Genomic DNA, 22,318 nt, shown 5'->3' with positions numbered 1-22,318 from the left:
TAGATTAATGTTAAATATACTAGACAAACGACAAGGCCACTCTCTATGTACGTATGGCGGGGTCGAGTCTTGCCTGGGAATTAGTGGAAGATACACTCCTAAGATTTCACAAATGGCACTTCTTTATGTACTCTGCCAACTCTCCCGGAATACTCACCTGCGGAAAATGCTTGCTGTTCAACACCTCCAACTTAACTCCAGTCTCCGTCGCCAATACTACATTCTCCCAGAACCAACTTAGTGGCATCAAGCCCCCCACACTCCAAAAGATCCTCTCCTTCTTCTTCTTCAACTCTTCCTTATCCCAAAGTAGTTTCTCTACAACTGGCGAATAGTTCCTGTACCAGGTAACATAATTCGTATGTAGCCTCTTATGATACTCAGCTCCCAATCCTTCCCAAGCCGCCAAATCCTCATTCATAGCATGAGCGAAGATGTGCTGACACGTAGCGACCGTCTTAGGATCCTCAGATGTGGGTTGATCAACCCAAGATTTAAGATCTCCCAAAACATGCAAAGGAACTTCATGCACGAGCAATTTCTCCACTCTCTGATCGTATTTCTGTAGCATCGCGAACCCGATGTTACCGCCTGAGCTACTTCCGAAGACAGATGCGGTAGAGATGGAGAGTTTGTCCATTAAAGACACGATTTGGTCGGCGATTTTGTAGGGCGTGAGGGTTTCGGCTGCGACGGCGGAGTGAGGAGCAATTGTGCGGGAGAAGCAGGGGAGGTCAAAGGTTGTAACTGTGAAGTGGGAAGAGAGGTGAGAGGCGGCTTTGGCGTAGACGGAGCAATCGCCTTCGCCGGAGGGGACGAGGAGGATGTGTGGGCCGGTGCCGGATTGTTCGACGTACCAGGAGATGCCGTCGTCTGTTTCGACTTGGAAGATGTGAGCCATGATGGAGGTTCTGATAACTCAGTAGATGAATCTTGTTGTCGAGTTAAGATGTCGAGGTAAGTTGTAGTCCCGTGGTGGTGGTCGCCGTCCTGACGAAGTGGGCTTGGTGGTGCGTCAGCACAGACACCGTGAGGTACTGGTGATATATAGCAATTTGCTGTAGCCCACTGGAACAAATATCATTCGGCAGCTCGAGTAATTCAAGCCTCAGTTTAAGTATAGGTTCCTCCTCTGCCATTTGTAAGTTCTGACTATATGAACAGCGGGGTAACTGCAGAGTGCAGACTCGCCAAAGCACGATAAGAATCCTTGCATGCGGAGAACAGATGCATGAACCCCACATGTAAGCTTGCGCGGGTATGCATCATATAATCCAGCGTCAGAAAGACACATTGAAGACTGATGCCATGTCCTCCTATTCTGACTTCGCTTGGGCTCGCTTCCCCTATTCCTTAGCTCGAAGCTAACCTCCCACTAGGCTACACAGCTGCTCTCCTGTAAGCTTTTCGGGTCAGATCCGCAAGCCCTTGATCCTATGTGCCTCCAAGGCCCAAGAATGTCGTCCTTCTCGGTTAGTTGTGAGATAGTGTTTTAACATGTAGACTGGTGCCTTCTGATGTCTGTCTCTACATCTTGCTTTTGTTCATAAGTCTGGTATTATCCCACCGCCACCAGGTATTTACATAGAGAAACTGTCTCCATCATCGAAGCTCATATTATCATTGCCATCGTCGAATGAATCATCCGGGTCGCTCTGCACGTCCACGTCCGACCCCGCACCTGTATCATCTACCCCGCTATCACTCATACCGTCCATTCCATCATCACCTCCAAAACTACTTGGCGTCGCAGGCCCATATGAATCATCGAAGCCCGGAGGATCAGAATCGTATCCCGTATCGCCGTCGGCAGAATCTGATGCCAGAGAATACGAGTCCGGATCTGTTGGAGTCGCTGGTAGAAAACTGTCGTCGTAGGAAGGTAAGGATGATGGAGCGAACATGACGGGTTGAGCCTGCATTGCGTATGCATTTTGTTGATTCTGGTATGCTTGGTTTTGTTGTTGTTGTTGTTGCTGCTGCTGCTGCTGCTGTTGCTGATTGTGCAATTGATTATGAACTTGGTGTTTGACACCTTGTTGGATCTGATGCGAGAGGTGATTTAGTTGCTGGTCAGATTGGTATTGCTGATATCCTAGAGGTTGAGATGGGGCATGTTGGTGAGTTTGATAGCTCTGTGGTCTTTGTGTGTGGGGAGCAGCTGTATGTTGCTGATACTGATGACCTTGAGGTTGGTAGGGCTGCTGAGGATGGGTTTGTGGGTTATGTGCTTGAGCACCAAATTGTCCTTGCTGATTGTATGCCTGATATGCTGCAGAAAATTGAGACTGTTGCTTCTGGGCAAATGTCTGTAGCTTATCTCCAGCTTTTAAAGTATGTTTCGTTGTGACCTTTGCGGCTTTCTGCATCGCAGGCATTAGATTGTCCATTTTCAACTTCCCCATACCGAAACTGCTTGACTTCGATGGTTTATAGTTTCTGGATTCGTCCATGGTGGGCTTTAATCGAATGCGTAATTACTTGGCGGGGTGTTCAAGATGTTGAGGTTGTGAAGTCAAACAACAATGCACCCGCACCCGTACAAAGTACACTACTCACTCTTCACAGAGCCTCGTGGCATTAATAAGTAGGATTCGTGGTGTCATTCCGATTTCTGTCCGGAAAGCCTTGCGTCAAAGGACGCTATTGAAAATGCGCTGAGTGGTCAAGTTTTACCTTTTGTTTTCTCAGCCGCAGCAGATTGCCCGCCTTGATTGGGACACCATGAACGCCATCTCGCTTGACAACCAATTTTCAAGCATCAATTCCAGCCATATTTCTTTTTCTGGCCAAGACCATATGCAATGGTACGCCCCAAACAAGGGGGTTCAATGAAAAGTCTCAAGTTCTGTACAACTCTATCGTCATGTGTGCCGCCTTGGTCTTGTTGTTGGACAAATCTAGACCAGTGGGCCCTCGAGCCTGTAGTAGCAGCCGGATCAAGCCTCAATATGCTATTATTGTCTTTTGTCGCATGAGTCCTGTTTGAAGTCTTTCCTCGAGGCTGAACTTCCTCACGACAAAGACCACGACCCGAGTACTCCCACAAGCCTCGGACCCCGACTTCTGTTTGACTGTCGCACACAATTTGAGGTTCTACCCGGGCGCATAAAGGAGTCTCTGACGACCACGATCATGTCTGTTCATAGTCGCTCGTCCGTTTCCAGGAGACCCGTTGGCGCTCAGGTGAATTCGAACTCTGGACAGCCTTCTTCTCCTGTGCCAAGCCACGTATCGAGGAGTTCTGTGTCGAGCGATCCTATTCCGTACGACATCTGGGTTGGTCCCGATATTCCTTTTCGACCTGCTAACACCGCTGCCCCGCCATCTGCTCCCCCAAACGACCCTTCAGTCTTGGCCCAGCAAAATCAATCCGTGATGGAGAATATGCCTCCACCTCAATTTAGCCAAGCCCAAACTGGAGGCGCCGAGTTCTCAAGTACCGAACCCACACAGTCTACCAATGCAGCACCTTGGCAGCCGGCCCCCACTGAAGAATCGTATATGAGCCATTCTACCTTGGAGGTAGTCCCAGAGGCCTACTTCAACAACTTCTGGAGCCCGGAACCAAAAGTTGCTCCTGAGCCCGCACCAGGTATCCAGGCCCAACCTCAGATTAAACCAGTCAGCACTGGTTGGGCGGTTGCTTCGCATGAACCTCTCCAGAACCAGTCACCATCTCAACCTAGCCAAAACGCTCAAACCCACTCACAGAATAACTTGTCTAGCACTGGCTGGGCAGTTGCTTCACCAGAACCTTTTCAAAGCCCATCTTCATCTCAACCTCCACCAAATGTTCAAGCTCATCCGGAAAGCACTGTATCCAGTACGGGATGGTCTGTTGCTTCACAGGAGCAAAGTCAATATCAGGCACCGTCGGTATCTCCAACGATTGTTCAACCTCAACCTCAAAGTCATGTATCTAGTACTGGTTGGGCGGTTGCGGCGGAGAATTTCCAAAGTCAAAACCAGCAAGCATCGCACTCTCCAACAAACGTTCAAACCCGACCGCAGAGTACCGTATCTAGCACAGGCTGGGCCATAGCTACCCCAGAGCCTTTTCCCAACCAAGCTTCTTCAGCTCACTATCCACCAGCTGAAGACCTTTCTCCACTCAGCATGCCAGGAATGACCGCAACTGCTGTTCCACCACCTCAGTTCTCTGGTGGACGCGCACCATCCGTAGCTTCCTCCCATATGACCACCCCGTCAGTAAATGGAGTGGAACCAATTCGACGTCAGTCTGTGGCTACACATGCACCTTCAAGAATGCCATCCAACGCTCGCCCACCAGTCTTAAACTATAATCAACCTCGAAGCCTAGAGACAGCGTCATTCGCAAGTGTCTGTTGTCAATGTTCGAATGGTAAGTACCATGTTCTGCTCTAGGATGAAAGCTAATCTATGCAGCTATCCTTTACAACACTTACTACTACAACTGCACTTACTGCAAGCTTGATATCTGCGGCACTTGTTTCCAAGCTGGAACACATCCCTGGACTCATCTACCATCTATGGTCAGACTCAATGCCCAAGAGACCAAAGCTGGAGATAGACGTCAAGACAAACAATGTCAGTCTTGCAAAGCTATGAAGCATCGGAGAATGGATTGTGATGAATGCCCCTATTCAATCTGCTTGTCTTGTTACAGCAACGCCGCCGTTCCAGCTCATCAGCACAAGTCGTTCCAGCTGAAAGCTACACCGGGTCTTACTCTTTGTGTAAGAAGAGGCGATGGATCGCCGTGCTGCACAAAACCTTCTTTCGGACATTGTGGACGTTGTTATACTCGTAAGTTTTTAATGCGTTGTGTTGATCATGATGCTGACTTTCGCAGCTTGGAAGCCGGAAGAGTGGATGGTGCAATGCAAGACCTGTTTATTTGAGTTCGAGGAAGTCGTGGCATTGTGTCTTCATTGCGACTCGGAGATCATGTCTGCATGTAGACAAAGCAGACATCAAATGGTATCGATGAAGTGCCGGCAGAAATTGAGAAGTGAACAAGGAGGGCAGACTCATGCATCTGTTGAATGTACAGAATGTGCTATACGTAAGGGAAACCCCGAGGCTGTCGACCAACTGCTGATCAATCTTTAGAGTTCCAATCCATGACGGACATATCATTTCTGAGACATCCTCATGCCAACTATGACTTCCTATTCTTCACTGAAGATAGAGAACAACTGTTCGCCGCTGTCTACAGAAGCTGCAAGAAAAAGACCCCTAGAAAGGACACTCCTCTTCCACCTAGTGCCACTACCACTAAGTGCAGCTATTGTCATCACAGTAAGTGTTGTCCTAGTCTTCGTGTAACTAATCTAACACCTTTTCAGACGTCCCGAATAACATCGTTCAATCATGTCTCCCCTGCAACACTGTAAAATACTGCCCACACTGCTATCCTATCGCCTCACCGACCCATCACCACGGTCCCTCAAACTTCGTCTCGCAGAAAGATCTTTTGCAGACCCAACTTGGGGGAGGTTGGACACAACGCAAGAACTCTGCTGGAAGAATCTGGTATCACCACACCTCAACCAACACGCGCTCTTTCGAGTTTCCCCAATCGGCCATCGGTCAAGCACCAGAGCCCACAGCACAAATTCCCACCAAGCCAGGAAATCCTCGCCGCGCAACAACCGGTGGAATCCCTTCACGACCAACAGGGCCCTTGCCTCCAGGATGGGAAGCTAGAAAGACACCTGACGGGAGGAGATACTACGCAAACCACTCTACGAAGCAGACGAGTTGGACAAGGCCTGCTTCAATGCCTCGACGACCGAATGCAGGGCAGACTAGGCATGGTTCGATACCATTGCAGAACCAGCCTGGAGGGATCCCGTGGGAGCAAGAAGGAACTTCGACGCCGGCGGCTGCTGCTCCGGTTCGTTTGACGGCTGAACAGAGAGCGGCTGCCAAGGCTGAGGCGAAGAAGAAGGCGGAGAGGCATAAGATTATGACGAAGATTGGGACCAGTGTTTTGAAAGGAGTCATTAGCGGAGCTATCAGTTAGTCGTTGGTCTAGAGCAATATATTATATCTGTGATTTTATTGAGAGGGTGTTGGTTCAATAGAAGATGAGTTAATGAATGGAACGCTTCAGATCATGTGATACCTGAATGAATAGATATGGGATTCTTTCAAGAAGTCGCACAGTAGGGTGCGGGCAAGTGTGTTCGCGTATGTTACCAGATACCAAGGCTATCTCTAATAACTCTGCTCTGGAAAGATTGCTGATTAGCTGTGACTGAAAGGAGGACGTACTTCGGAAGTGGTTCCGACGGAAGAGAAAGGAGACTTCCGATCCGAAAGGGAACAAGCGAGAATTGCTATCCCACCCCTGAGACTATCTCTGAGGTGTATGCGGACCTCGAACTGCAGCTGTCTAGAGCCCGTTCTGCAATGGAGGGGAAGCCGAGATACTGTTGCCGGGGGAAAGCTGTGTTGATGGTGGGGTTCTCGTTTGTTCAAAACTTCGAAGTTGAAGCTGAAAAGCTCCCCTCAACTGATCTGCTCCTTTGATTGTCGAGTCTTCGACTATCCCTTGGAAATCACACATAGAAGCTGCTCAATATGGGTTCACTAAACCCCACTCGCCCAGTGCGTATAATGAACATCAGCGGTTCGCCCTGCGACAAGCGCGATGCAATTGCCAAAGCCGCTGCTATGGACGAGCATGTCGACGTTCTAGTCGGTGATTGGATGAGCGAGCTCAACATGCCAACCAAAGCTTGGAACCTCTCCCAAGGTGTCGGCATCGGCTACGAAGAAACGTTCGTCGAAGCTTTAGAACCGGCGTTGGAAGATATGGCAAAGAAAGGAATCAAGCTTGCGGCGAACGCGGGTACTGTGGCTACGAAAGATTTATATGAGGTTGTTGTAAAGATGATCAAAGATGAAGGGCTCGACTTGACCGTTGCGTGGATTGAGGGCGATGTGGTGATGGATCTTGTAAGAGGGGGTTTGGAGAAAGAGCCAGAGAAGTTCGTGCACATTAGTACGGGGAAGTCCTTGGAGGAATGGGGCTTCGAGCCTGTGTTTGCACAGTGCTACTTGGGTGGTATGGGAATAGCGACCGCGTTCAAGGCAGGAGCGGATGTTGTGATTTGTGGTCGAGTGGCTGATGCTTCTCCAATTATTGGAGCTGCTGCTTGGTGGCATGGTTGGTCGAGAACAGACTATAACCAGCTTGCCCAGTCTCTCATCGCTGGACACCTGATTGAATGCTCAGTGTACGTCACTGGCGGGAACTTTACTGGCTTCAAGACTTTGGACTGGGAACAGATCAATAGCATTGGATATCCAATTGCCGAGATAGCATACGATGGAGATGTGGTTATCACCAAAGTCGAGAACACTGGCGGGCTGGTCTCTAAAGAAACCTGCAAAGAACAACTGCTTTACGAAATCCAAGGGATGTACTATCTCAATTGCGATGTGACAGCCGTCATCGACAAGGCGTCCTTGACGGATATTGCACCAAATCGAGTTCGACTTTCAGGTATTATCGGAAGACCCCCACCTGCAACGACCAAGATGGGCTTGACAGCATTTGGTGGTTATCAAGCTGAGCTTCATTGGGCTATGATTGGACTTGACATCGAAGAAAGAGTCAAGCTGCTCGAGACCAAAGTAAAACACAGCTTTGGCAAAGCACGACTTGCGAAGTTTAGTCTTTTGGACATATCGGTGTATGGATCTGTGCCAGAAAATCCACGAACTCAGAATTCCGCCATCGTTGATGTGCGATTGTTCGCGCAAGCTCGGAACGCACAAGACTTGTCTGAAACTAATTTTATCAGGCCAGCATTGGATATCAACATGCGTAAGTTTTGACCTTGCTCTGAAAGACCAGATCCACTGACATTTGCCAAAGACACTTATCCAGCGGCGACTTTCCATACCGACTTAAGAACGGCCGTGCCAAAGCCAGTGAGTAGCACACCCACTACAGAAATTCATACTAATAACGACCAAGTACACCGAATACTTCCCAACTCTGATACCACAGCCGACTCAAACAATCCACTTCTCCAGCGGGCAGTCCTCGATGAAGCTGGAACCGCCAACAGATACGATCGTTCACCCCGCAACTCAACCATCATATGAACCTACTGATCCTGTGGACTTTAGATCTTTCGGATCTACAAAGCGCATGCCACTTGGACGCGTGGTGTATTCCCGGGCTGGCGATAAAGGCTCAAACTGCAACGTAGGATTGTTCGCACGAAATGCAGAAGAATGGCCTTGGCTTTGCACCCTACTTAGTACTGAGAAGTTCATTGAGCTTATGGCGGATGAGTTCAAGGGACAGAAGATAGACTGCATGGAGTTCTCCAATCTTGGGCAGTTCATTTTCTCCTCCATGATCATCTTGATCGTGGAGTGACTGCGAATGCGACGTATGACGTGCTTGGAAAGTTTATTGCCGAGTTCCTGCGCTTGAAACATGTAGATGTACCTGTAGCTTTCCTTGAGAGAAGCGTTTTGTAGAACTTCCTGAATAGAATATCCCTGCGAGTCATGCAGAAAGTGCAGGAGTTCGCTGAAAAATCAATGTCAAGGTGAGGTGTGCCTTGAATAGCTAGGCCCATAGGGCTTTGGACACTAATTTCAAGCCCAACCAGCCCCTGCGGAAACTTCCTCATTTCTTATCTCCCTACCGCAATCCCCATCGACCCCATTTTCGATAAGCACAACGACATGGAGAACCCCGAATATATACAGCGTCCAGTGGGCCATCCTATGGGAATGGCACACAAATCTCTGCCGTATCCTATTCCCGTCGAGCACCTTCTACATAGACATGCCTTCGATCACGTCTGACCAGCTCTCGCGAGGCACCTCATTCTCCCAATACACTCTATCAAGTTATCAAGATGACCAGAATGCGGAAGACAATGCTGATGATCACACACCGCGACCCTCAAAGCGTGCTCGAGTCGCACTAGCATGCCAGAGGTGCAAGAAGAGGAAACAGAAATGTGATGGGCAGACCCCATCTTGTTCCAACTGCTCGAGCTTCAACGCTGTATGCCAGTACATCAAACCGCCCCTAGCGACGTCTCGAAGCCGTGACCCATACCTCAAGGCTGCTGAAGCGAGAATGGCAGAGTTGGAGCGTATATTATCGAGAGAAGGGATCGCAGATGAGGGACAGAACCGATGGAGGGAACTTCAAGTTGGGCTGCAATCAGATGCGTCTGATCACAATGAGATGGAAGTCCGTGATCGAGCACAACGTCCCTCAAAGCGGCCGTGTCGGGAAGCTCAAGGCAACATGGAAATGGAGCTCAGCAACGACGTGCAAAAGAAGGAGGTCAACACCGTTGTGGACATCCTGAGAGACCTCTCGTTGGAGGCTAGTGGAGGCTATATTGGAGCTTCGTCAAGCATAACAATGAGTCGTATGGTCGGATCGCTTGTGAAGGCGCGGGTTGAACCGAATCTCCTGACGAACGGTATTGCTGATGGCGAACATCTCAGCCCAAAATCCGCCTCTGACGTTTTGGAAGAAGGTTCTTCAGAGCTGGCCAGAATGCCACAAGAAATTGCCGACAAGCTTTTAAGAGGATATTTGAAACACATCTCTACACGGTGGCCGATCTTACACTCGACATACATTCGTGAGCTTCACTCGAGGAGGGCAACCTTGGTCAATTGCTACGAGACCACTGTTTTACATCTAGTGTATGCTTGTGGAGCACGTTTCCTAGAGACTACAGGAGAGACAGGTGCTTTCTTTCCAGATCGCCACCATTCAGCAGGCATGCAGAATTTGGATGCGATACTCCAGTATCATGACATTCGGTCTGTCCAAATGTTGATCTTGCTTGCAATATATAGCTTAAGAGACCCACGTGGTCCTGGTGCTTGGTGACTGGCTTTGACTTGGTTACCTCTGGATCGCTAACCAGAAGCAGGACATACATTGGACTTGCCATGAGAACGTGCATCGATCTGGGTCTTCATCGTCGGACCCCAGCAAAGAGATACCCGCTCCTCAACGTGGAAATGCGAAAGCGTATCTTCTGGACCTGTTATTGTCTCGATCGCCAAATTTCGATCATCTTAGGCAGACCATTTGCCATCTCGGACAGGGACATTGATGTCGAGGTAAGCAGACGTTATGACTGCCGTTTTTGCTCTTTGGCCATGCTAAGTTCCTCAGCTCCCACTTGAGGTAGATGAGTCTGTCCAAGATGTTTCCGTCTTCGAAGCAGCCCTTCTGGCAGCTAAATCTTCGCCGGAAGATCAAGCACCAGCTGTTTCTACATCTTTGAGTTGTTTCATACATGTATGCAGATTGAGGCGAATCGAGTCAGAAATTCAGCAGACCATCTATCGGGTCGATAACTCGTCACCAACTTCGGAAGATGTAGTTGAGAGCTTTATTCAGAAACTAGAAGACTGGAGAGAGCATATTCCTCGTGACGCCAGACAACTCGTAGGTGACAAGCCGACGACGAAGACAGACACTTTGGTGATTGATGGATATGGGTACTATGTAAGACATTTCCCCAACATGAAATTTCATCTGCTAATTTCAGTTCAAAGATGGTGTATTATTACAAATGCATCAGGTTTCTACTTCATCCACTGTTATCGGCGCCAGACACCAACGTCCACTTCCTGAAGAAATGCGCCGAAGCATGCGGTGATGTCTGTCAGACATACAAGAAGCTCCATCAAAGCATACCTGTAGGCTTCTCACTCATGGCCTTGCACTCAGTCTTTCTCGCAGGTATGTTCCCAGCTTCTCCATTCTGCTATTTAGCTAACATCATAGGCCTAACTCTTGTGTACTGCACCTGGATTTCGCCACAAGAGGTGTTCAGCATCAAAACATCGAGTGACATGAATGCCTGCAGTATCGTCTTATATATCATTACTGAACGCTGGCCTGGCGCGAAGAAGTACAGAGACACATAGGAAGCTATCAAGCAATCCCTTCTCGAGTCCGTCGAAGAAAGCCACTATGAACTACGTCGTACCATCAAAAGCCTGTACCCGAGTCTCATACCGCCGATGGCTAGGAACGAAGAAGGTAGCACCGAAGTCACTCAGATCGTCGCAGACATGGCTGGTGAGACCGTGCCGTTCAACAGTGCCTACTTCACACCCTCGCCCGTCATGTCCCATTCTCATATGAACACAAACCCTACGCAAAGCTCAGCACAAGATTATTCTTTGCCAATTGACTTTCAGCAGCATCCAGCCTTTGATGATCCTGCGTTTTCATTTGATGGATTAGACATAATTAATGGCTTTGATATTGGAGACTTCGATATCAGTCGTACGAGCTTCTGAATGTATGATTCAAATTTCATGCTAGTCTTTGCCTGTGTGCCAACTCCTTTATTTGTCATTATATGCAGAATCTGTTGGCTCACTTGTGCCAAAATTCATTTTTGGTTTGAGTTATGTAATTCAGTTTCTCTCCTTTCGACAGCTATTGTGTCGAGCAAGAGGAATCAGTCAACGAATTCAGACAAAGAGGAACGATAGAATGAATTTATACAACAAATCATCTGCAATTTGATTGCGCAGGTTGGATCTTTTCAATCAATTCGCCTGAATCTTACGTTTGCGCGGAAAGTTGTTTTGTTTCGCGCATGCCTTCATTTCGCAGACTCGATCCGAATTATATACATTTGATTCTTGACAAAGAGCATTATGCTGACTCTACTGGTACTGCTCTTTGCTCAACTGTCATATCACCACTTTTCAGGGGGACGACCCGGAATTTTCCGAAGCTCTATTCTCTCCACCGTTCACCACCACCTCATGCCCATTCGTCTTCGGGTTTTCATCTACACCATTAACGACCTCTTCTCCATTCTTGAAGTTCACAATGGTATCCCCTTCAAAGTCACTTCCATACCTGAACTTGTGGCCGTAGTGATCATCCCTCAGATACTTCTGTCCCTCCACTCCATACAGATTCTCTCTCAGAGTACCACCAGGGACATCGTAATCGTTCCACATTAGGCCTCGTTTGACAAGTTCTGGACGAAGGAGATACACCACATCCTCGAAGGTTCCTGGACTTGTCACATACGCAATGTTGAATCCATCGACATCTGCTTCATTAATCCATTGTTCAAAGACATCAGCAACCATCTCTGGAGTACCGACAGGAGCAGGATGGAAATCTCCAAGAGCCATTGTCTCGCCTAATCTTCTCGGCGTCCACGGGTCAGTGTTTCCTGTCGCCTTGTTGAAGTTCTTTAGTAATGTATGCGTGGCCGCATCTCCAGGTGCATCTTTCAGCTCGAACACTTCATCGAGGGGGAAGCGGCTGAGATCAATGCCAGTGTAGCCTGAAAATTGAGCCAGCCCACCAACGATATCCGCATTTTGTCGAGCTCGTTCGTATTTAGTTTGAGCTTCTTCAAGCGTCTTCCCAACAATTGGAGTTATGCCAACGAAGAACTTTATGGACTGCGGATCTCGACCTTGTGCTGCTGCATCCGCGCGGATTTGTGCTATTGAGCCTGCTGTTTGCGAGGGTACGAGACCACCCACATAGATGGCTTCTGCGTGTTTTGATCCAAATGCTCGTCCCATTTTGGAGGTGCCTGCTTGGAACAGAACTGGTGTTCTTTGAGGTGATGGATGAGTTTGATGTGCAGAGGATGATTTCAGGTATTTCCCTGCTCTACCATAAGCTTCCCCAATGCTCACAGGACATCAATCACCCACCTTTATGGTCTATTCTCTTCACCTTGTCAGGATTATACGCCATCCTATTCTCCCGATCCCAAACCTTCGCATCATCTTCCCACGAGCTCTCCCAGAATTTATACACCAAGTCCATATACTCATGCGCAACATTATACCTCTCATCATGGGGCACTACATCATCAGCTCCCAGCGCCAACGCCGCGCTTTTACTCCAACTCGTCACCACATTCCAAGCCACCCTCCCCTCCGTCAAATGATCCAACGCACTAAACGTCCTCGCCAGAATAAACGGCGTCAAATAACTCGTACTCCCCGTAACCCCAAAACCCAAACTCTTCGTCACAGACGCCATAGCAGGAATGATGATCATGGGGTCTAGAGCTGCACAATGGGCGCCGGCTCGGAGAATGGGAGCAGTGGACGATTGGTAGATGTCGAAGAGGGAATACGAGTCTGCGAAGAAGATGAAGCTTATTTTGCCCTCCTCAGCTAGACGAGCGAGGTTCAGCCAGTATGGGAGACGGTCTTTACCGTAGGTTTTGTCGTCTGGGTCGCGCCATTGTCCGGGAGACATGTGGGAGCCTGTGCAGGCGTTTTCGAAGAAGTTGAGGTGGATGCGCTTTCTGGGCTTAGGAGGAGTAGTCTCTGAAGGCATTTTGAGGTTTGGTGGAAAGGATATTGAGAAAGAAAGTTGACAATTTATCAGAAGATTTTGGTGAAAGTTTTGACTTTAGAGGTGGAAGATTCGTATATGAAGTAGAGTTTAGCATACAAACATGAGTTTTCGAAAGGTAAAAATCAGGACATCACCAGAAATCCATCTCAGGTTCCCCTCTCGATAGCTCCCTTGTCGATTTCGGGAGCTTCCCTGTACCCCAAGCTCCCAGCATAAACACACGAGCTAGGGATTCTCGGAGTCTGGGACAGATGCAAGGCTGAGAACCCGTCGGAAGTCTTCCGATGGAGAAGTCCCGAAGTGGGGTTCATGCGGGACTGCATATTGACGCAGGGTCTCGACGCTGGTAGATGAGATTGTTGATATCTTATCGAACATGGCGTTGGACTTGTCGGAGATCCGCAACTGGAGACTGGTTCAGTCATCGAATTTTAAGGGGGCTCGTCCGGTACCACGTGACTGAGACCTGCTCCTGTCTCCTGGTCTCGTAGCAAACCATGGCGGGGAATCATTTAGAGTCACATCCTCAGTAGGTCCGCGTATAGCATGTGCAAGATTAACGAGGCTTGTGGATAGTGATGTACTAAAAGGGTATTATTGTTGAAACCCGTTGAACACTTTGAGATTATAGAGCTAAGACCACTTCAATCGAACAATTCATTCAAAAGAACCCTCCAAGAACTCAATCCAATACTTCTCAATCCCTTCGACATCTCTATCCAACTCAAAATTCCCACCAGCAACTTCCACAGCCCTAACATCACTCCTCAGATCTTTCACATGATCGAAATACTTCCAAAGCACATCATCCCTCGCGCACATCAGCAGTACTTTACACTTGACATCTGCATATAGTATCTCAGCATCCTGGTCCCACACCGCGCCATAAACCAAATTCCTGCCCTTCCACGCTCGGATATGATCCACCGCTTCTCGTTGCCAAAGATTGATATCCTCTCCGACTCCCATATTCTTCAGGTAATGCCAGTCTTGGTCAGATGAGAGCCGTCGGGAACTCGTTCGTTGAAAGGAGAGAAGTATATCTCTTTCATTACTGCACGTTCTTCTGCGCTCATGACAGCTGGACCGACGAGGCAGATTGAGAGGATCAGGTCAGGATAGAGTACTGCTAGTTCGAGGGCCAGACAAGCGCCGGAATGATGGCCTATTATGTGAACTTTTTGATTTTCTTGTTGGAAGAGTCCCATTCAACGGAAAGTCTCCATGAAGGTCTCGCAATACCATCGAGTACCTTTGGATTGGATGAGAGAAATGGCTTCTGGCGATTGGTCGAATGAGCCTCCGAAGCCGGGCATGTCGGGTGCGTAGCATATGTAGCCTCGTGAGGCATAGATTATCATTAATGATGTGTGGCTTGCTGATGACGAGGCGGATTTGTGAAGGAAGAGAAGAGGAGTTGGTTTTGGTGCAACATTTTGAGGTGGATGAGCGTAGCGGTAGTGGATTTGGCCATGTGTTGTATCGGCGTATGCCTTTCTGATAAGTGGTACGGGTGATGAGGACATAATGATTACTACCTTACGTCTGGAAGGGGGAGACAGGACGATGAAATGTATGTATACAAATGAAGAAGCGGGCATATAAGAAGAACTGAGCTATGAACTGCATTTGCAGGGATCGGAAGCACTCCCGAAGGACTGCCACGGGCCTGGGAATCTTTTGTTTGTATGTCCAAATCCAAACTGGGATTAAATTGTCTAAGATCTCTTAATGATGCGGAAGTGTAATGTGTACAAAAATTGTCTTATCCGTGTATCGACTTCAATGAAGGGTTGACAGCCGTTTTCTCTACATCGCGAGGAGTTTCCGAACCACTGTCCGAGACGCCATTGATGATATCGTGCCCTTCGTTTCCGAAAGCTTCTCGGACATACGGCTTACCAGGTGGTGGAGAAATGAGGCAGATGACGAGGTACACCAAGCCACCACCTAGAAATCCGATGAACCAAGCTGCTTGAAACATTTCAACCACGCAGGAGCCAGTGTAGCACCACCAGTTGCATCGACAAAGCCGGCTAGAAATGATCAGCATGTCTTCCCTAAGTTCCGTAAGTGAGCTTACGAAAAGAAGGCCAAATTCCCAACGTCCAAGCTGCAAAAGCTCGCCAATGCAAGCCGAATTGGTACCAATATATCGACGTCGAATTTCCAACATAGAGATCGGGGACTTTCCAATTTCTTCTTCTGATTATCCAACTAGCTAAAGTTAGCAGAGTCAACAACTTTTTGGCTGAGACGAGCATACAAATCAACCGCGTTGATAGCAGCAAGCGGTGAGATGAACATTCCGAAGGAGTTCAAGACGGTGATGAAGGTGCCTGGCGAGTTGACAAATCGCCACGGGTTAATGATGTATCCAACGACACACATGATCAAGCTTCCTCGTTTGACATCAATCCATCGAGGAGCGATCGAAGCAAGGTCCATACCAGCTGCTACGGAATTTTGAACAAGGTTGACCTGTGTGATAATGAGCTCTGACCAGAAAAATTAAAAGGAGAAGGCAGTTTTACAGAGATTTGACTCCAGAAAAATCCCATTCCAGCAAAGAAACATCCAGCTCTTGTTGCCGCATTGTAATTATCCGTCAACAGAAACTCGAGGAGTTGGATAGGTTGCCAAATTTCCTTTCCGTACATGTTCTTCACTGCACTCGTTGCGAAGACCCCGAGCATAGCTGTGATCGTGATAGAAAGAGGGACTGTGATCAGTTGATTGAGTACCGGAGCCCGTTTGGTGTGAGAGTATCGTGTCCAATCTGCTTGGCGGATACTGCTTCCAGTCCAAGCTCCGGCCACAGAGCTGACTGCCTGTAAAATTCGGAAGCTTCTTTCGCTTGCAGATCGTCAGTCTTTGTTTTACCCAAGAGAGTGGTAGAAGTTCTTACGCGCTTGAGATTGACTTTGCGGGCCCCAGAACAGAAGCCCCTCCATTGGCAGCGACAGCCCAAATGAAAAGTCCTCCCATTGTCGCGATAGACGCTCCAAATGCTCAGTACAGTAGCTTATGGTACTTGGTGGGGTGTACCAACATCAATGGTGTGAAAATGATGATGTAGATGACGAATCCAATCAACTCGTTCGTGGTGATGGCTGCTGACTCGAGAAGAGTATTCGCCATATGTTGGAAGGAGGGGAATATGCTCGAAAGCACGACCTTGACCGCAAGGCCTCCCCAGTAAGCTTGAATACCGAAACTACTCGCAGTCAGTAAAGGTCCATAGGGGAGGCGGATGAAACTCACTAGATGAAGTTCACGAAACATTTTAGCATGACTACAAAGTAGGATCCGTACATGCCAAAGGCTGCTCTACTCATCATCGGGAAGCCAAGATGATATTGCACCTGCACGTAAGTTAGAATTGGCATTGTTGCTTGAAAGAAAATGTCTTACGCCTGGCTCTCCACAAACAAAGGCAATGAGACCAGCGATGAACGATCCCACGAACACCATCCCAATCGCCTCACCTGCTGTCAATCCATTTGCTAGATTACTAGATCCTAATGACCATGCCGAGGGATTGACAGCAGCAGCAATCCTGTATAACGTCAGAACACAATTCTCGTTCAAGAGTGCAACAACTTACCAGAAACCAAAGTACCCCTTCGCAGTGTAGCGTCGCTCTTCTGGTGGTGCAGGAATGATGTGTCGATTCGTCCATCTATTGAAGCTCTTGTCATCTTGGCCGTCTTCTTTCACTTCCCAAGAAGTGAAGGTCTTTGGTACATGAGCCCTATGGCCTCTCCAGGTAAGTGAAACCATGATGACTTGACGTGATGGTACGTATGCAGGTTATTTCTCGGTTCTTGGCACACTTGCAAAGTCACAAACCAATGTAGGGAATCGAATGCATTACTTTATAGACTTGCATCATTCATGCTTGTCGCAAACTGACACAGAGGTTGCCAAAGACCTGCGGACCAGAATCGCAACAACGGAACTTGTTATCGTGGCCGTTCTTGTTCATGGAAGCGTGAGATGCAGATGGCAAGGGGAAAACTCCCATGTAAGAGCTGGGTATCTTTACATCGGATGAGCTTCCGATGCTGATTGCTTTGGACTTTTGGCTGGGAGAGTGCCATTGAATGGGCCAGGATCCACAGTGGAGATAACATTGATAGGGAGACTAAAGTGGGGGTGAGCTAGAACCAAACCCGGATCCGAGTTATTGGGACCCAAGCCAAGATAGGAACCATTCCTAGCCAAATCGATCATGATGGAAGTAGCGGTTGTCGAGCTTCGATTGTGCAGTAGTTTGAGTTGTGATAGATTTCGCCTCTTGGGATCTCGTTGCATCCCCTCGTTCAACCAAATCCCCTCGAAAATGACATTAGACGGCGACACAGTAGAAGCCTATGACAAGGAAGCACTTGTAAAGCGAAACCCTCATGTTGATTTTCCAGCTGTCGAAGCTTCGAGACCAGATTATGATGGCTTACGATCCTGGATACCAAGCAAGACACCGAATCCCAAATGGCAACCCGGCGATGGAGCTTCACGTTCTGGCTGGGAACAGCACCGAATGATTGCCATTGACCCAGATTCGCACGATCGAACAGTGAATCAGAATTACAAACTCATGATCTCGTCCACAGTTCCGCGACCAATTGCCTTGGTCAGCACCGTGTCTGCTGATGGCTTATGTCGAAATCTCGCTCCATTTTCGTACTTCAACAACGTCTCGAACGATCCACCACTTTACAGCTTGGCATTTCATGGAGCGGAAGCAAATGATAGTTTGCGAAATCTACTGGAAACTGGGGAGTGTTGCATTAGCATCGTGAGCGACTGGTTTTTAGAAGCTGCCAACTTTACGTCTGTGAACTCCCCACCTAAGATCTCAGAGTGGGAGCTTTCCGGCTTGCATCCGAAAGCCAGTGACATAGTCAAGGTTTCGTATGTGGGTGAGGCTGCAGTGAGTATGGAGTGCCAGCTACATAGTACGCAAACTATCTGGTCCAAAACGGTGGTCGATGATGACGGAAAGCCGATACGGACGGCAACTCTTGTGCTGGTGGAAGCAGTGATGTTTCACGTTCGGGAGGACGCCATCGACGAGAAACGAGAGACTGTCGATACAAAGGTCCTGAGGCCTGTTTGGAGAGGTGGAGGGATCATGTATGGTACTTGCTTCGATGGATGGGAGACTCCAAGACCAGATGCGTTTCGTGTGCTGAGAGGGACACAGAGAGTTCTAGAGATTCTTGCGACGTCTTCACATGTATCCAATGGTGTAAAGGACACAAATGATTATCAGGAAATCGAGTAGGATCTCATGGCTCGTTTGATGAAGTTTCTCGGGCCTTCTCTCTGTGAAAGCAAGGTAGCCATACATCCAGTGCTCTGCTGAAGAGCTCGAAGCCTTTGTCCACGGGCCCTGGAGGATCTTCCCTCCTCTTTCTTAAATCACCCACGTGAACTGAATCCTTATGCACAAGACCAAAGACTTCGTTTCTTGGAGGTGGTGAGTTACACGCCGGCACAACTTGCGTAGTTTTCCTATCCGGCGCATTCGGGTGGATATTCTTAGACGATTGTATACTCAATGCTCTCCACGGATCTATCTCGCCGTTTGTAAACATAACGTTGCTCGGTCGCATATTCCAGCCTCTATATCTCAAGATTTCCAAAACTTTTGGTTGATCAGGGGTATATGGGAATGTACCGTGACAGAAATTCTCGAGAAATGAGGTAATGTTGTTGTAGCGAGATATGATCGATGTTGGTGAAGGATATTGCGAGACTGGGAACTGTCCAAACTGATTGCATAACATCCAAGTCCACGAGACTCTATCTGATATGCTACCAATTTGGCGAGAAGGGGATCCTGGCAAAGTCTTCGAAACTTGAATCGTTGCACTAATGAAAGCGTAGAATGCAGATTTGGGACCATGCTTGGCTTTCACTCCGTCTGTGGTGGGTTTTGCATCGAATGAGTTGTCTGCCAAGATTGAGAGGGGAGATTTGAAAGAGAATTCAGGGGCGTTATTAGGATTCCAGGTTTCGAGGTAGTCGCAAAACCTCGATAAACTTCGATGTCCAACCATCTGGAAAGTAGGGAATGTGTGAAGGGGAGTTGAGAGAATGGTTGCAGCATCGTAATAGGTGATGTCTTCAGACTTTCGATCTGCAGGGACATTTACCATGTCTTGGGACGACCCAACACTGGCATTGTTCGTGAGGAAAAGTGCTCGTTTGAGGAGAGCAATTTCATCCTCTGTTCCGCGAAAGAGGATTTCGTCTGCATACGTGATAGCAGCATGCATATCAGTTGAGCAGTTCTTGGAAATCGTTTCCACAATGGTATTGTAATACTCCGAGTTCTCCACTTGAGTCTGCACTGGTGCACTGGAAGGCCAACTTGCAAAGAAGATCTCGGGATTGCGTGATCTGAGCATTGCTGCTCGAATGCCAGCATAGCTTCCGCCGATAGCAATCCAAGGAGTTGAATTCGAAGACATATCGTCCTTTTCATGGCCTATTGGTCGGAAATGTTGAGCGAAGTATGCTGCGTCTTCCAAGGCCTGTTCGTTGTTCAAGAATTTATAGGCGTTATATCCGGCATTGGCAATACCAGTTGTTTGGTTTGAGGGAAATGGCATACTTCCTCCAAAGAAACGATGTTCCCAAATAATAGCAACTCCATGGTACTTTCGTGCAAGCTCCAACGGTGCAAATACGACATCTCCACCAAGCATTTGAGCGGCTCCTCGATCGTTAAGACCAGCTTCGCCTCCATCGAAGAAGAACACAGGCCCACCTCTCCGGTAGTAGGTATCGTTCATCCAATATCGATTCGTGAATGTCCGAGTGTCTGATTGGTTGAAATGGTCAATGGGTAGGTCGATAGTTTTTGCAAATGGTGCATCCGAGAGGGGTCGAAAGTCATCCCGGCCACCTGTGAATCTGGGAATAGAAGCCTTGTAGGGAAAGTAGAACCAAACGAACAGAGAGAGCAGAAGTAAAGAGCTTGTAAAGTATATCTTGTTCCTTGAAATTCGTCCATCGGCTTTGCACAAGCTTGCGGACCGCAACCGCTTCAAGTCAGTGGAGGCAGCCATCACCGGTATCCACTTGTCTTGCAGCCTTGTCCGAGCATACCACTACTGAGCACAAAGTTTATTGTCAAGTTGTATTGAAGTCATCACCTTGAATGACTCTCTAGGACGGGTTGTGCATGAGGGGAACTTGAAAGTAAAGTGGCTGACAGCGCCGCTCGAGCTAGTTTAGGCGGCCGAGTCAAGCGAAGCGGCCGCCTGCATGTTCCTACCTAGCTAGCGGCCGCGTAACAATGTCTTCACTTCACTTCACGAGTCATGACTGCAAGAGCATATCATGCCAGCACCTTTGTTGAAGGCTAAGCGGTTCCTGGCTCTGTACATGCGGACGGTAGAGCAAGTTTGCAGTCCAGATGTCTGTTGCCAATTCCAAATATGCTCTTGCCTAATAAATGTCTCCAACGCGCAAAATGGCTTACTTCGGCCGCTTCGTGCAAGACCGCCGCATTCGGCCGCCCTGGCTTAGCCATGTCAATCTTCATTACTATTCGTCAATTCATTATTGCCATTTCTCCATGGTAATACTGCTTATAGACAGAAACCCACCAACAACCAGAACGTGTCTCGGTATATAAACTCTTTTCCTGCTCCCTTCGTACTCTCTTGAAAGCATCATCTTTCTTAACTTTTCGCAACAAACTTTCAACAGTTCAATCATTCACAGTCAATATGTCGAAAGTCTGGTTCATCACTGGCTCTTCTCGAGGATTGGGACTCGCTCTCACAGAAGCAGCCCTCGAAACTGGCGCGTCTGTCATTGCGACCGCTCGGAACCCCGCATCACTCGACCATTTGGTCCAGAAGTACGGCGCAAAAATTTACCCTCTACCTCTCAATGTTACCATGAACGACCAAGTTCTTGCAGCAGTGAAACGAGGACACGAACATTTCGGGCACATTGACGTTATTGTCAACAATGCTGGGTATGCAGACCTCGCATCCGTTGAAGATACCACTATCGAATCGTTCCGTGAGCAGTTCGAGACAAACTACCTCGGTGTGGTATATGTCACCAAAGCAGTCCTTCCAATCCTCCGAGCACAAGGCTCGGGACATATCATCAACGTTTCTTCGGTCGGAGGTCGTATGGGAACGCCAGGACTTTCCGCATATCAAAGTGCCAAGTGGGCAGTGGGTGGGTTTTCAACTGTGCTGGCGCAAGAAGTCGGAGCATTGGGAATCAAAGTCACCGTCTTGGAGCCCGGGGGAATGAATACTGATTGGGCAGGCTCGTCGATGAGCACTCCTCCTATCAGTGAGCCATACAAACAAAGTGTTGGTGCATTCGCCGAGATACTCAGGAAGTATGCAGGTCAAGCCCCTTCGTCACTTCAGAAGATAGCTAGCGTCGTGGTCAAGCTGTCAGGTATGGAAGAGGTTCCTTTGAGATTGATGGTTGGTTCAGATGCCGTTCATTTCGGCGGTCAAGCAGGAGAGGCCTTGAAAGCCGAAGATGAGAAATGGAAAGATCTGAGCTTATCAGTTGCTGAGCAGGAATTCACAGGACTGCCTGGAGTTGCCAAAGATTAATTGACATAGAAGCTTCAAGTGGCACTTATTGTCATGAATCTTTCATGATCTGTAAATGCGTTCCAATACCAACTGGAGTGTTGACTGTCCGAAACATGTGCCTCATTATCAAAACACGATGTGGTTAATGAAATCCGACGAACGCAAAACGCGCAAGATGCGCAGAATGCGCAAATGGCGCATATCCCGCGAAAAGCTCCAATACTACCTCCCAAAACAGAGTCTTTCAACTTAGAAGAAAGGTTGGAACCAGTTTCCGAGAAAGTTCTCAGTTCATGAACTCTGTGACAATTCCCCGATTATTATTCGAATTTCTCTGGCTAATTGTTTACCCAAGTACATTGGT

At 48.2% G+C, this 22,318-nt stretch overlaps 11 protein-coding genes across 11 annotated transcripts; 5 read left to right on the top strand and 6 right to left on the bottom strand.

The window, feature by feature from the left end:
* Positions 1-1,268, bottom strand: LY89DRAFT_102817 (alpha/beta-hydrolase). The gene is made up of 2 exons (XM_018205021.1): positions 1,188-1,268; positions 1-1,132 (listed from the first exon to the last, which is right to left on the bottom strand). The coding sequence occupies exon 2, from the start codon at positions 899-901 to the stop codon at positions 107-109; it is 795 nt and encodes a 264-aa protein (XP_018070430.1). The 5' UTR covers positions 902-1,132; positions 1,188-1,268; the 3' UTR covers positions 1-106.
* Positions 1,269-2,670, bottom strand: LY89DRAFT_102816 (uncharacterized protein). Its single transcript, XM_018205020.1, has one exon. The coding sequence runs from the start codon at positions 2,451-2,453 to the stop codon at positions 1,581-1,583; it is 873 nt and encodes a 290-aa protein (XP_018070429.1). The 5' UTR covers positions 2,454-2,670; the 3' UTR covers positions 1,269-1,580.
* Positions 2,671-2,876: 206 nt separating this feature from the next.
* Positions 2,877-5,309, top strand: LY89DRAFT_102775 (uncharacterized protein). Its single transcript, XM_018205018.1, has 3 exons — positions 2,877-4,366; positions 4,411-4,791; positions 4,838-5,309. The coding sequence occupies exons 1-3, from the start codon at positions 3,136-3,138 to the stop codon at positions 5,095-5,097; spliced, it is 1,872 nt and encodes a 623-aa protein (XP_018070428.1). The 5' UTR covers positions 2,877-3,135; the 3' UTR covers positions 5,098-5,309.
* A 1,178-nt stretch (positions 5,310-6,487) lies between these two features.
* On the top strand, positions 6,488-8,505 carry LY89DRAFT_685913 (DUF1446-domain-containing protein). Its single transcript, XM_018215170.1, has 3 exons — positions 6,488-7,825; positions 7,877-7,932; positions 7,979-8,505. Exons 1-3 carry the CDS (start codon positions 6,574-6,576, stop codon positions 8,387-8,389), a joined length of 1,719 nt encoding a protein of 572 aa, XP_018070427.1. The 5' UTR covers positions 6,488-6,573; the 3' UTR covers positions 8,390-8,505.
* Positions 8,506-8,629: 124 nt separating this feature from the next.
* Positions 8,630-11,121, top strand: LY89DRAFT_102668 (uncharacterized protein). Its single transcript, XM_018205017.1, has 5 exons — positions 8,630-9,876; positions 9,924-10,116; positions 10,172-10,507; positions 10,558-10,744; positions 10,790-11,121. The coding sequence occupies exons 1-5, from the start codon at positions 8,807-8,809 to the stop codon at positions 10,930-10,932; spliced, it is 1,929 nt and encodes a 642-aa protein (XP_018070426.1). The 5' UTR covers positions 8,630-8,806; the 3' UTR covers positions 10,933-11,121.
* A 309-nt stretch (positions 11,122-11,430) lies between these two features.
* On the bottom strand, positions 11,431-13,495 carry LY89DRAFT_708075 (putative dibenzothiophene desulfurization enzyme A; the record flags this gene model as incomplete). Its single annotated transcript, XM_018217659.1, has 3 exons — positions 12,706-13,495; positions 11,885-12,656; positions 11,431-11,452 (listed from the first exon to the last, which is right to left on the bottom strand). Exons 1-3 carry the CDS (start codon positions 13,340-13,342, stop codon positions 11,431-11,433), a joined length of 1,431 nt encoding a protein of 476 aa, XP_018070425.1. The 5' UTR covers positions 13,343-13,495.
* Positions 13,496-14,020: 525 nt separating this feature from the next.
* On the bottom strand, positions 14,021-14,889 carry LY89DRAFT_719714 (uncharacterized protein; the record flags this gene model as incomplete). Its single annotated transcript, XM_018218515.1, has 2 exons — positions 14,021-14,352; positions 14,616-14,889. 2 exons carry the CDS (start codon positions 14,887-14,889, stop codon positions 14,021-14,023), a joined length of 606 nt encoding a protein of 201 aa, XP_018070424.1.
* Positions 14,890-15,313: 424 nt separating this feature from the next.
* LY89DRAFT_670588 (uncharacterized protein) lies at positions 15,314-17,146 on the bottom strand (the record flags this gene model as incomplete). The annotated part of the gene is made up of 8 exons (XM_018213171.1): positions 15,314-15,399; positions 15,447-15,580; positions 15,630-15,844; positions 15,898-16,194; positions 16,412-16,580; positions 16,628-16,728; positions 16,778-16,922; positions 16,971-17,146. 8 exons carry the CDS (start codon positions 17,144-17,146, stop codon positions 15,314-15,316), a joined length of 1,323 nt encoding a protein of 440 aa, XP_018070423.1.
* A 562-nt stretch (positions 17,147-17,708) lies between these two features.
* On the top strand, positions 17,709-18,653 carry LY89DRAFT_750252 (flavo protein-like protein oxygenase; the record flags this gene model as incomplete). The annotated part of the gene is made up of 1 exon (XM_018221196.1): positions 17,709-18,653. The coding sequence occupies one exon, from the start codon at positions 17,709-17,711 to the stop codon at positions 18,651-18,653; it is 945 nt and encodes a 314-aa protein (XP_018070422.1).
* Positions 18,654-18,657: 4 nt separating this feature from the next.
* LY89DRAFT_587448 (uncharacterized protein) lies at positions 18,658-20,445 on the bottom strand (the record flags this gene model as incomplete). Its single annotated transcript, XM_018209432.1, has 2 exons — positions 18,658-19,405; positions 19,541-20,445. 2 exons carry the CDS (start codon positions 20,443-20,445, stop codon positions 18,658-18,660), a joined length of 1,653 nt encoding a protein of 550 aa, XP_018070421.1.
* Positions 20,446-20,739: 294 nt separating this feature from the next.
* LY89DRAFT_685908 (3-oxoacyl-reductase) lies at positions 20,740-21,977 on the top strand. The gene is made up of 2 exons (XM_018215169.1): positions 20,740-21,009; positions 21,122-21,977. Exons 1-2 carry the CDS (start codon positions 20,853-20,855, stop codon positions 21,970-21,972), a joined length of 1,008 nt encoding a protein of 335 aa, XP_018070420.1. The 5' UTR covers positions 20,740-20,852; the 3' UTR covers positions 21,973-21,977.
* Positions 21,978-22,318: the final 341 nt, after the last annotated feature.

The sequence above is a fragment of the Mollisia scopiformis genome (genome assembly GCF_001500285.1).
Source record: "Mollisia scopiformis unplaced genomic scaffold LY89scaffold_14, whole genome shotgun sequence".
NCBI classification, from domain to species: Eukaryota; Fungi; Ascomycota; class Leotiomycetes; order Helotiales; family Mollisiaceae; genus Mollisia; species Mollisia scopiformis.
Note: the sequence above shows the minus strand (reverse complement) of the source record. Positions and strands in the feature narration are given on the sequence as shown.

Excerpts from the sequence above, each read along its gene's own strand:
- LY89DRAFT_102816 (XM_018205020.1), bottom strand. The coding sequence starts at position 2,453 with ATGGACGAATCCAGAAACTATAAACCATCGAAGTCAAGCAGTTTCGGT.
- LY89DRAFT_685908 (XM_018215169.1), top strand. The coding sequence starts at position 20,853 with ATGGCTTACTTCGGCCGCTTCGTGCAAGACCGCCGCATTCGGCCGCCC. Across the intron at positions 21,010-21,121 it reads AACAACCAGAACGTGTCTCG|TCTGGTTCATCACTGGCTCT; the intron begins GTATATAAACTC and ends ATATGTCGAAAG.
- LY89DRAFT_102817 (XM_018205021.1), bottom strand. The coding sequence starts at position 901 with ATGGCTCACATCTTCCAAGTCGAAACAGACGACGGCATCTCCTGGTAC.
- LY89DRAFT_685913 (XM_018215170.1), top strand. The coding sequence starts at position 6,574 with ATGGGTTCACTAAACCCCACTCGCCCAGTGCGTATAATGAACATCAGC. Across the intron at positions 7,826-7,876 it reads AGCATTGGATATCAACATGC|ACACTTATCCAGCGGCGACT; the intron begins GTAAGTTTTGAC and ends CATTTGCCAAAG. Across the intron at positions 7,933-7,978 it reads GAACGGCCGTGCCAAAGCCA|TACACCGAATACTTCCCAAC; the intron begins GTGAGTAGCACA and ends ATAACGACCAAG.
- LY89DRAFT_102775 (XM_018205018.1), top strand. The coding sequence starts at position 3,136 with ATGTCTGTTCATAGTCGCTCGTCCGTTTCCAGGAGACCCGTTGGCGCT. Across the intron at positions 4,367-4,410 it reads CTGTTGTCAATGTTCGAATG|CTATCCTTTACAACACTTAC; the intron begins GTAAGTACCATG and ends TAATCTATGCAG. Across the intron at positions 4,792-4,837 it reads TTGTGGACGTTGTTATACTC|CTTGGAAGCCGGAAGAGTGG; the intron begins GTAAGTTTTTAA and ends TGACTTTCGCAG.
- LY89DRAFT_102668 (XM_018205017.1), top strand. The coding sequence starts at position 8,807 with ATGCCTTCGATCACGTCTGACCAGCTCTCGCGAGGCACCTCATTCTCC. Across the intron at positions 9,877-9,923 it reads CCACGTGGTCCTGGTGCTTG|GACATACATTGGACTTGCCA; the intron begins GTGACTGGCTTT and ends AACCAGAAGCAG. Across the intron at positions 10,508-10,557 it reads TTGATGGATATGGGTACTAT|ATGGTGTATTATTACAAATG; the intron begins GTAAGACATTTC and ends TTCAGTTCAAAG.